Genomic DNA, 12,605 nt, shown 5'->3' with positions numbered 1-12,605 from the left:
CGACACAAGGACAATTTAAATCAATTTTTAACATAGCTGGAATAGTAAGTAACGTCTGGATGGTGATTCTTCACAATCCGCTCGCTCTCATTGGCTGTGGTAGGTATTCCGAGGCTACTTGATGAGGCTCAACGATCATAACTTGCTTCATAGGTTATCTTTCTCCTTCCAAGCAGATCAAAGCTGAATACCTCAGTTAAGTTCAAGCATGTCAAGTGGCAGCTGTAAACGTTTCTTTGCTGTTTTGTTGAGACTGATGTATAAAGTTTCAGCCAAAGAAAGCTAAATCCTAGACTACACCCCTCGTTAAAATGTGATGTTTTTAACAACACAAAAGCCCCTTGAACATAACTGACAGAGTCCTGACAGAGTGTTTGTCAGTATGATGTAAAGACAGACTTTAAAAGAAGACTTTGCAACATCTTATGGGTCATGTCTGCTTTGTGTAGTGTGGAGTGTATGTGACTCACTATGCAGCACTTCACTTTTGTTTTGCAGGATTTCAGTAACATATAATAGAAATGCTACTCCTTGAAAAACAATCAAAAAAGCAACAATTTGATCTTTTAGCGCTGGTACCGTATCAGTATATCCAAAGTCAGAGGACTGACTCGACTGTCAGTTCAAAAGCACTTCAGGTGAGCCGAGAGGAGCAACAAGATGAATATGGAGGAGAAAAAATAGACAACATGTCTACAGCAGGAAACCAAACCATAGTAGAAAAAAAACACCTTTCATATTGCGTAACAGCTGCACAGATGCTGTAATGGGATCTGTCATCCGGAGCAGGAAAACAATACATCTTTAATTTTCTGTGCAACATGAAATATGCCCTCACATATAGAACCATAACACATCGATCAATGTATCTAACATGGCGTGGTATTCTGTGCTGTGACTAAGTGCTTTCTCCCACTGGCAAAGAATAACCTTCACCTCTTTATTGCATGCCATGGGATACATTACGCAGTCAGACAAGAAGATCATAAATAAATTTGCATCCTGAAGGCACTGTCATATACAGTGGATGCATCCATTTTTTTAAGTCACTATTCTGTTTGCACACAAGGAAATCTGCAATTCAAAGAGAAGAGGTGTTTCCTCTCACCCATCCAAAGAGGACTGAAAGTGAATTCTAACAGTGTCACGTTTTAAAGATGCTCTGTTTGAAGTTTTTCTGTGTGGAAAATCGTACTCATTATGTAAACTTGCTGCTTTTTAATTGCTTGTATCCACATGAATCACACTTCCATCTGTATATCTTTTTTTTTGCAGCATTAGGTGGTGACTGGCTTAATGGCTACGATAAGAATCCCAAGGGAAAAAAAAAAAAAAAAAACTCCATAGTTACCCCAAAACACAGCTGAGTGTGTTCAAATTGAAGGTAACTAAATTGAACATGCCATGTGGAGCTCTGGCCACTTTGAGAGCTATTGAACATTTTTTTAATGAGCCAGTGCCTTTTTGTTTTATGCTCACACTGTATGTGAACGTGCAGCTGCATGCACATGGGCATGTGAGGAACACAATAAATCTTCCTTCTAGCTGCTGCTGATTTGATTCAACATAACAGTCTGTGGTCTTGTAGGGAGGTGTTGAAATAAGCCAGCAAAGGGAAGATATGAAAAAAATGTTGTTAAAAAATGATGTTTGCAAGGGTAAGGGTACACACAGTGTCTTTTCCAGGAATCACTGAATATAACCTCATTGGACAACATTGTTCACAAAGCACAAAGAATTAAGGGCTTCGCACAGTTATAAAAAATCATACAGAATGTAGAAGGTATGGACATCTGCCTTAAAGGAACACAACTCGGTTGTGTATAATGACCTTCTGGCTTAATGAAGTATGATTGATTTATTATATTTACTTCTCGCGAGACAAAGTGCCCAACCCTCATTGGGTTGCAGGACACCAGAAATATAGTTTCAGTGGTCCAACTATTCAATTCAGAAATGTTTCGTCTTTGAAAGCACAACTCTTTTTTTTCATAATCATCCAACCTGAAGAAATCAACATTAACGTAAGACATCTTCCTAGAGTGCATCCCTTATGTCATCATAAGTAGGACAGTTGAACAAGAAAATCAATCTTATTCTCAAATTCCCCTCACTCCCACATTAAACAAACTCTGCCCTCCTCTGGAGCGGCATTAAACCTGCTGATCGCTAAACTAAAAGAACTAATGGAACTTCTGGATTAATCACATTATGCACACTGGCACAAATTGTGACAGTGCCAATCATTTAAAAAAGGAAGCAGCTATAAAATGGTGTAAAACATTTTCTGATCATCCCATGCACCCTAAAGTAACCCCTTTCATCAGAATGTAATGCATTTGCTCCAAAACATTTAGAAAGTCTAGAGGAGTTGTATAATTTAGTTATTTTATTCCATTCCTGCGTACAGGGAGCCCACAGAAAGTCAGCCAGTTCTGCCAGTGGAGTCTTGGGTGTGCATGCTCTAAATTGGGTCTGCAGGAAAGGGAGCTACATAATACACCCATGGGTGATAGATAGTGAAACAAAGATCTTTGGAGAAATATAGTGTATGATGTATTTATCTTTATATATATATCATAGATAAGCGTAAAGCACAACACATGTTAACTTCTTGCTATCTTGATATGTGCCTTAAATGGTTAACTGTATGATTCAGTGTACTCACACTGAATAGAAAGTGAACCCGACTTTTTGAAGAAGGATTTTTATTTAACAGGTACAGACATTTCAAAATGTCACCACATTTCTAACTGACAGAGAGAACGGATCTTTTGCAGCAGGGCTGATTAAATCAGTGACATTTTAATTTTTAAAAACGGACAAAGAAAAATATCTGCTTGTTATTACACACCCTTATTTGATATATGCCACCAATCTTTAGTTGTATCCGTCCATGTTTTGTACACATGATGTCACGACCTCTGAAAACGTAACACCAATGTTCTTGTAAAGGTCACCAACCAATGTGAGAAAAAGGGATGTGTCAGGGATGCTTTCGATCTCTGAGACTGTAGACTGTAGACCAGTGAGTCATAACTTCTGTATCCCAAACTCCTTCTCTGATGTCCACTCTTACAGCTCGGCCTGCAGAGGTCTGAGACAAACACAGTGCTCTGAAAAAGACAGTTGGGGCAGAAGTGCAAACTTTTTGCTTCAACCAGCTCAGTTGGGAAATTTGCCGTTTTCCCTTCCAAAAAAAAAGTTAATGTTTACTGAATTACTTTAAGGTTGTGTTGGAACAGAAAAAAAACGTCTATTCCTGTCCATAATTATCAGCATTGCAGTGATTAACCCCATTAAGTGTATAATATGCAGCTTTCAGAGTAGATGCCAACGTCCCACTTCAGCATCAGTTTCTCCGACCAAAACAAAACTTCTCTTTGGCTGTACCTCCAACAGTTGACTTTGTCGATAAAAAACCTCTTCTCTGAATCAGTCGTTTGGACATTCTGTAACAGATACTGTACACATTGGCTACCGACTTTGGTTCGTGCAGTTACTTGCCAGCTGGCCAATTTTTGTCAACAGGGCCAGAATCTGCCCATCTGGATGTTTAATCAATGCATCGGTGAATCCCTGCTTACAATATGGAATACAGCAGTGCTGCATTTTATGACAGTTTGAGTGTGAAGTCAGTGAAACATGGACACAGTGTGATTCAATCAGTGACCTTTCAAGACAAATGAAGACAAATGGAACATAATTCTGTGATATTTCACAGTTGTGGTTTAGTTACAGCCATGATAACGTATAAGAATGCGTTCAATAAATATGCCCTCAACTTATCCTTTTGAGAACTGGAATAATGGAGAACATGACAAAAAGAAAAATACAATCATAATTCTCAACCTTTAAATTGCTGTTTAGCACCCACCAGAGGGAAGAGGGTACAATCTGGAAAAGGTAGCACAGTAATCTGAAATAAAATGGTCCTTTTTTATACCTGCTTGGGCTGAGATTACTTCTTGGGTCAGTTTCTTTCTAAGTTATTGGATACCATCTGTCTCCATCCAGTGGCAACATCTATTTTTACGCCTGAGTTCTCTTATGTTGTTGAAATTTATATTCCATCTGGAGTAGGTTGTCTTTTTCTTCCACTGGAGGCCTGACCAAGTTGGTGTCAGTGCATTTGGAAAAAGAACAACCAAACTGAAAAACATGTTGACATATATTAAAGACAACTAGCCAGAAAAGCGTAGGACAAGATGGGGAATGGTTGATACAGAGTGTAGTCTAAACATTGGCTGTTTTCAAACGGTGCATTATTGTACATCATCCTAAAATCTCATCTCTCCCATCTGTTGCATGTATGACCTGTTGAGTGTATGACACTCACAAGGGCCAAACAACATAAAAGAAGGGTTTTATCACACCCACAAAGAAGTTATCTGAGGACATCTTAAATGTTCACTTCTGTTTTGCTGAAAAATTGAGTTTCTCTCTGGAAAGCAGCCAAAGCTTTCTGGAACGATGCACTCTATGATTCTGGGGCTTGAAAAACAATTGACCGATATCTCTCCTTAAAGCACAGATCAGCTCTTCCACCTTCACAGCTTTGACGGAGAACTGTGTTCCTGAATTATTCATCATTGTATTGGTCTAGAGAGAGTGCTATGGACTAGCCTTTGACATGTGTTTGCCCAAACTTTTGAGTCAAAGTCACCCCTTTAAAATGTATTCAGATGGTACCATGATAACGTTAAATTGTGGTCACCCTTCTGTGGATTGTGGTTACTCAAAGACTTAACAGATAAACCAAACAGAGCGTGTGAAGCAGGTGTGAAACCTCCTCATGCAACCCCATTAATTTCCCAGATGTTTGCATTTAGACAGGTAGCAGCATTTCTGTGAACACAAGTCAGAGGTCCCATCACAATTCTTATTTAGCTTCTTACACTTTGGATTGATTTTGTCTTTTGTCATCTTGTAAGCCAGTAAATCAAGCTCTCTGGTCACACGTTTTAAAGAAGCTAGTGGATGAAAGTGACAGTTTAAAGCAATGATTGATCATTCGGGAGAACATGCTATTCACTGACTTGTCAAGAGTTAGTTGAGAAGATGTATACCACTCTGACATGGGTCTATTATACATACGACTAAAGCGAGCAGGTTACCTTAGCTTCGTTCAAGGACTGGAAACTGTTTATCTCATTAAACTTAAGTATTTCCCAAAGGAGGAACTATTAATTTGTTTAATTATGCTAGTGGGCCAGTTATGTAGAGGCTCTATGTATAATGAATCATCAATATAGCAACAGAGACCTTTTTTTTGGTACATTTGATTTTGAGCAATGGAAACTTGAGCATAGCTTCCAGTTTTTCCCAGTATATAAAGTATTGCAGTAAACAAAACCAATCCAAAAAAAAAAATCCTTTCTCCCGAAGACAACCGCAATAAGAGAGTCACCTGTAAAGAGTGTTGACAAGATGATTTTGGAATTTGTGTTGCATGCACCTCTTGCATGTCTGAGAAAAGATGGATGCCCCCCATTGTGCCTTGGCATCAGGTGCAGGTGCAGTAGAGAGGAAATGATGTGGGGTCGAGAGGGCATCATCAAAGTGTAAGTGATTTCTCCTGAGGCAATCTGAAAAACACTCCAGACAGCACACAAAACAATCTTGTCAAATCTTTGACTGCATACTGCATAACCTTTAAATCCCGAAGCATGGTGGTGGTTTTCGATTGTTGTAAATTGTCAAGGCCCTAGTCAGAAAAGTCATAATTATTTAAGAACTCACAACTTCAACTGTGCCCAATCTAGAAAGTGGTAATGCAGCCAGATAAAGTTTTGTGTGTTAATATCAATTTCTGCTGCATTTAACAGCCTTAAACCATTCGGCAGAGAAAAGGTTTGCGGTGCATTCCACTCTGTGAACACACATTTAAAAACCTCAGTCTCTGACAGCCAAAGACGGTCTGTTTAAAGAAGCTAGCAGAACTAAGCCCTCCCTTACACAATAAAGATGAGAAAATCAAGCATCTCTTAACTTAAAAATGACTGTGATCGCAGGGCATATTCTGTTTTCCCCTTCATGGCAACTCTCATTATGTGTTAGCATCAAGCTAACAAACTAAGATGTATGTCCTGGTCCATCTGGACTCCGATCTCCATCTGGAATAATGCACCAGCAGCCACTGAGTGAAAGCCATCTTGTAAGAAACGGCTTTAGTTTTGGGTATAACATGATTACGCTCACGTAATTCAAGGAGATGTGTGACACATTTATGACTTTTTTTTTCTTCAAAATATTCATTCTTGTCTCCAGCTTAATGCCCCATTGGCAAGAAAGCTATTAGCACACCTCACTATCAGACAGGTGTTAAAACTGAGGAACACAGCGCTGCTCAGATATCCCCTGGCAAGTGGTTTCTAAGACGATTGGGAACAGCACTGTTTGTCCCTGTTATGTTTTAACGTGGCACACCTGCATTGGGTAATGACTGCATCATTTCTTTCTGAAGCTGTTGTTGTCATTTTGTTCTGAAAGTTCTGCAAAAGTTTCCAAAAATGCCTGCTTGAGGCCTTAACGGAGAAATGAACAACAATGTAAGTGCTTAAATTTCCAAAAGTTGGCTGACATTGTTTAGAAGTCTGATTTGTGTTGTGTTCCTTTTCAAGATTTATTTGAGACTCAAACTTATAGCTGGTAATGCTTGGCCTTTGTGTGACCATGACAGATGTTCTGAGCTGTTTTCGGAATCCTTGAAGATTTCCTTTTTCAATCATTCTCTGTGTGCTGTTGACCTTTGGCTAAGGGCCAGTGATTTATTTTTCTTCCTGTGTTTTATGACTCAATATGAATTTTTGAACCTGTGTCAGTCGCCATCTGGATGTGGCAACAACAACAAAAATGTGTCTACTTTACCAGAAAAAAACTGAGATATTATGATAGACCGCCAGATTTGGGCACTTGCGACCCTTATACCCTTATATTTCAATCACATAAAATAGCAAAGTCATTACCAGAACTAAACCTAGTGGGTAATGTAGTAATAACAATGTGAGGTTCAAAATGTTGTATTTTTAATCAAACTACATATTAACAGAAAGAAAGCCTTACTGTTGTGTTTTTAAAATGTGAAAATCCAAACTTCAACTGTTACATATCACAATGTCCACATTGTAGGCATTGAAAGAATTTCATAACTTTCATGCTATCCTTTTTGATGAATAAATCATTTTCCATCTGTGTGGGGGACCATCGAAGCCATTACACTCTCTGTGGTTGGACGCACTCTGATGTTGTTGATCATGCAGTCACGGCCTGTCAGGTTGCACCTGTCTACTGAAAATGAAGTCTGTTCAAAACAGGGCCAGTCCACTGGAAGTGATGCATTTCACACCGATGCTGTGATTGTGACAGAGTCAAATCAAGCAGGAGCCTGTCACTAGCTTTATTTATTTGTCATTAGTTTTCGAAATGGCTCATTCAAATAAACAGCAGGGTTTCCTGACAACCCTCGACAACAACTCTGCTGTCTTTGCTGTCAAGTGTTTCAAAAATAAAAAGGAAAACCCCTAAAACAACCTTTCCCCTTCCATTTTCATGCCAAAAATATATTTTTTGTTTATATTTGAAGCTGCTGCTTTACGCAATGAGGTACACCTGGCCTCAGTGCTGAGATCAGGAGGAGAGAGGATTTTGGAGTTGGGAGTTAGGCAGCGATCGTGTGTTGTGGTGTTTTGTTAAATTAGTTTGAGTTATGTGGTTTAGTTGTTTGTCAGTAGGTGGATGTAGCCCCATAGGTCCGCCCTAGTGTTAATGGTAAATGGACTTGAGCTTGTACAGCACTTTTCGAGTCTTCTGACTACTCAAAGCAATTTTACACCGCAGGTCACATCTACGCATTCACACACTGATGGCCGAGGCTGCAGTGTAAAGTTACCATCAGTATTAACTAATCCCATTCATACACACTCACAAGCGGCTGACAAAGCAGCGGGAGCAATTTGGGGTTAAGTGTCTTCTCTAAGGACACATCCTTGAGATACGACTGAACCGACTCTACCAGTGAGCCACAGTTTTGATTGTGTTACGGTGTTTGATGTGACGTATTGGTTCTTGTTAGCCCATTAGTGTCACCTTAGGGTAAAGCGTAACACATGTGAATACATAACACCACTTTCTTATCAAACTATTTCCTCACAATTACCATCCCATTGCCGTGCTGTACTGTAAAGTGCTGAAAATGTCAAATGTACATTACATTTTCCTTTCAAATGCATAGAGATTGGATTGCCTGATAATAACATTTACCTTCAAGGAAAGGCAGACAAGCTGCAGGAAAAGTGGTGCTATTACACAATGTTACAGTAATCATACATAATGTAAGATGCACAATGTAGATGAGGACCACACACAGAGCCCTGATCCCAATGCTGCAAAACCCGAGGGTTATAATGAATGCAACGACTGGAAAGAAGTGAAACAGGGGGGGTGAGGTTAGAGAAAGCAGAGAAAAGAAAGCAGAGAAGAACATTTCAGAGGAGGGGATGTGTTTGACTGGGGACAAGATAAGAGAATAAAGATGTTCTAGCTGGAAGTGTTGACTTTTTGCTCTGGAGAGGATGTCAGAAGCTGAAATGTCACAGTACTGCTGTGGACATGAGTGGGCTGGCTGTGACCAAGTGGCCAGAGATTGTAATGTCATGGTCTGACCTGATACTGTTCAATGGACAGTCGCTCCCTTTGTCTTTTTTTTGGTGCATTTTATGTCTTTTTTAGAGAGATAGGACAGTTGGGACAGTAACCCATGGAAAGAGAGCGATTTGGGAATAACATGAGGAAAGAAGCCACAGGGTTTGCCCACTTTGAGGACATTCTTTCAAATGTGACATTCAAGCTTAAAGCCATGAGTCATATACATATATAAACCAAAAACTTCACAGGCTTTGTTTCAAACTTTGAAAATACATTTTATTGATGGGAATAAAGAGTCAATCATGGCCAAACTGAAAACTTAGTCAGGGTGGTGAAAGTACATCATCCGTTTTTTTTTCTTCTGTTCGTTTTAATTTCACTTTCTACAGGAACGTCAATGTTAAGGTCACTGGTGCTTAAGTTTAGAAAAGACAAAGACAAAAACCGAAAAGCATCATTAATCCAATACAAAGGGAACAAGGAAAGTGTATTATGAGGAATTTAGAGCCCAGCTTCACTAATCTGACTCTCATTCAGATTTTTAAAGAAGTAGATCTATTTTTAGTAGCAGAAGTATTGAAGTCAAATTTAAGAAAAACATCTATTTTTAATTCAAGGCAGCTTATAGTCTTTCATACCATTGTTCTCCTTCTACCTTTCTTAGAGTCCAAGAACCCGTGTCATCTGGCTGAAGCTCCTGGACCCTGCCGAGGCCTGGCCACACGTTACTTCTTCGACACAGCGAGTCAGCAGTGCAGGCATTTCTTTTACGGCGGCTGCTTCGGCAACGCAAACAACTTCAGAAGCATGGCGGATTGCCAGGCAAAGTGTCAGAACCCAGGTAAGCCAGGTACAGCTTTAGTTCTTTTACAGACTGCAGACTGCAGCTCTGTTAGTTAGTAAGAAAGCTGTGAATGTTGAAAAGATGTCTTCATTTGGTGGACATTTTAATGCACAGTTTTTAAAGAGCCAACACACATTTGCACTTTAACAGTAAAATCAGCAACACATGCCTGAACAAAGAACTTTGCCAGTTTTACCCAGTAATGTAGGTTTTTTAATTATCCCAAACATATGTAATTACTTTTCCTGCCTTTAACTCAGAGCAGTATCCAAAGACTAATTTATATACCTCTGGGTTCATGGACAGCCAATGCAAAGGTGATTACAGTGAAAACTAATTTCAGAGCAGGGACATAATCAAAATAGTTCCACCTCTAGAAAATTAACTTTCTGATGAATTTTTAGCTGACCATGAAATCACATCCCAGCATGCTTTAGCATTTAAATCGCTTTAAAGTGACCAAAGCATACCCAATTATGCCTGACTTAGGCACGCCTTAGAAGCCATTCAGATATTGAAATTGTCAAAGAAAATAAGGCGGAGTCGCTCAGCTGTGAACAAGTCGGCCCGCGGTGCATTTTGAAGTGAAAATCAATTGGAAAAGCTTTGTGTGATTTCTCTTTTATGGATAACAACTTCAGATGGATGACTGTGTCTGCTTTCATTAGTGGGTAATAATTGTTTGCAGACCAACACCCTCTCTGGTCCGATACTAATGATATTAAAGCTAGTTTAATTATGATAGATCACTGGGATTTTAATGAGATCTGTTTCTACATGTAGGTCGATCAATCTGTGAGTCCCTTTTTCTTCCTTTTCTTCATAGTTAATCCCACTATGGCACCAGAAGTCCACACTGCTAGAAGAGTCTCAATGGTGCAGCCAACCATCGTAGCTGGTAAGACTGAATGCACACTACACTTTACCTTAATTATAATATATATCTATATACTGTAGAATCATATGAATTATCACACATTACATCAACTACTTTCAAAAGTGTACATTTGTTTACTTGCTAAATAAGCAAACAACTACATAGTCATTTTTGCATTACTATGTGTCATTCAGGTTTGAATTTTGTCCTTTCAAACAGAATGTGAAACCTTTGTTTGAGGTTTTTCTGAATGGAGGATGACATGTTTATCCCCACTCTCATGTTTAAGTGTGGCACCAATCTTCCTATCACCCTCATGGACCGGAATTTAAAAAGTGGATAGCCACTAGGCTTCAGTATTGGAGGTCAAAGCACAGGAGCCTTAGACCTGCATTGTTCCTTTTCAACCAGCAGGGGGCAACCATAATGGTTACGAACAGAAACTTTCCTGCTATACTTGTTTGGTGTACTGACTCTGTGAAAATGCTCCCAATGATTTATTTTTTTGTCTCAGTTGCGTGTTTTCAAGTCTTCAACACAGCACAATGATCAATATCAGATTTTCAGTCAAATATACAAAAATCAAGGTATGACTTTTTTGCATGTCTGTCCAGTATTTTCCCTCTCATCCAAATATGGTCATTCCAGCTCAAAAAAATAAAATAAATATGGCGACAGCAAAGATGCCAAACTCAAGACCTCATGCTGTTGTCACACTTGTGTTTACACAGTCTTTAATTTACTTTAATTTGGGAATCAGAGTAATTAAACACATTTTTTTGTCAATTTTAACTGATTCTGAAAACTGCTGATCCCTTGCAATGTATTTTTTTTCTCAGAGCGATTGACTGCAGGTGAACCTGAGATACAAAGGAATGAAACCAATCAAGCGCTAAAAGGTAAGGATACATGACTTTGTTTCGATGCAATCTCTGAACCTACTGGCTAAGCTCTGAAATAACAAATATCTCAGAGTTCAAGTGTGGCAACGGGATACTCAGGTAGTGGATTTAAGATGTTCAGAACAAGCCCTCCACTTCTGTCTGCTACACATTAACCTCAGACTGACTAACTTTTTAAGACCAGAGAATGGAGTTTTTGTTGAGAAAGGACATTAATAACCAGATTTTTTTCTTCACCCATAAGCAGATGTCCGTTTATGAAAGCAAATAAAACAAAACATGTTTATTGTCAGATGACAGCAGATGGGTTCCAGGATTGTATCATGGCAAATGCATTCTGTCTCTTTTTTCATATTGACTGCTTTCCTGCATACAACCAAAGCCAGTTTAAAACTGAGGGCTCAATCCTACACTGATTTCAATCACAAGGCCTGTCTTAGAGGTAGTGTGATTGCATACTCAGCCAGTGGAGACATACAGTATGTGGGCAAGAATGAACCTAAAATGTACTGGTCAGTAATTCACTGGTGTTTTTTCTAACTGAATGACACAGAGGTATAGCCATCTTTGATCCTGTTGTCCTGATTCAATGATTTTGTCGTTCAGTAACCTTGTTCAGTGAAGAAAATAAATGTTTTTCTCTCAAAATGAGACAGAACATCCTTTTTTTTTGCCCCTATTAATAAATTGCAAACAAATAGGCAGAAAGCCAGAAGAAAAGCATGCAGTGTTTGTTCAGTGAAGAAAGAACAGAGCACCAGGCATGATTAAATCAATCATCCTGTCCTCAGAGGAACAACCAGACCAAGCTGGAGGCTGAATTATGCCTAAACTCTGAAGTAAGCAAATTGAGTTCAGTTATTGAAACAGTGTGAGTTGCCAATAACTTGAGCGTGATAAAACAAAAATAAAATGTCAAATGCAGTGATGCATTGAACAGTTCGGGAAATTGCTTCTGTTTTGTGAGACAAAGAGCAGGAACAGAGTGCCACAGTGTCGCCCCCCCCTCCCCCCCCCCCCCCCCCCCCCCACAGCCCATTTGTCACAAAGTCCCACTTAGTAGTTTTGGGTGTATTGGGATCGATGGGTCATATATCACATTAGTTCTGTTCCAAGGTTCCTTTGTGCAGCGGCAGGAGAGCAGAGGGAGAGCTTCAACTGCTTTCCTCAACTCTTTCAAGAAGTTATCATTTTAAGAATTCAATTTCACTCTTTTTTTCACACAGAGAAGGAACGATTGCACTCGAGTTAGCTTCAACAGTACTGCCTCCATATCGATCATTTTTTTAAATTTCCCTTATAAGATCTTGAGAATGTGACAAAACAACCCACGGGA

At 39.3% G+C, this 12,605-nt stretch overlaps 1 protein-coding gene across 1 annotated transcript in view; it reads left to right on the top strand.

The window, feature by feature from the left end:
- tfpia (tissue factor pathway inhibitor a) overlaps positions 1-12,605 on the top strand; it is a 37,632-nt gene that overhangs the window by 22,915 nt on the left and 2,112 nt on the right. The window contains exons 3-5 of the mRNA XM_020636580.3: positions 9,311-9,487; positions 10,317-10,388; positions 11,207-11,266. Coding sequence (XP_020492236.1) covers positions 9,311-9,487; positions 10,317-10,388; positions 11,207-11,266 — 309 coding nt within the window. The remainder of the gene's footprint in view (positions 1-9,310; positions 9,488-10,316; positions 10,389-11,206; positions 11,267-12,605) is intronic.

The sequence above is a fragment of the Labrus bergylta genome, chromosome 13 (assembly GCF_963930695.1).
Source record: "Labrus bergylta chromosome 13, fLabBer1.1, whole genome shotgun sequence".
In the NCBI taxonomy this organism is placed as follows: domain Eukaryota; kingdom Metazoa; phylum Chordata; class Actinopteri; order Labriformes; family Labridae; genus Labrus; species Labrus bergylta.
This window is presented reverse-complemented; position numbering and strand designations above follow the sequence as displayed.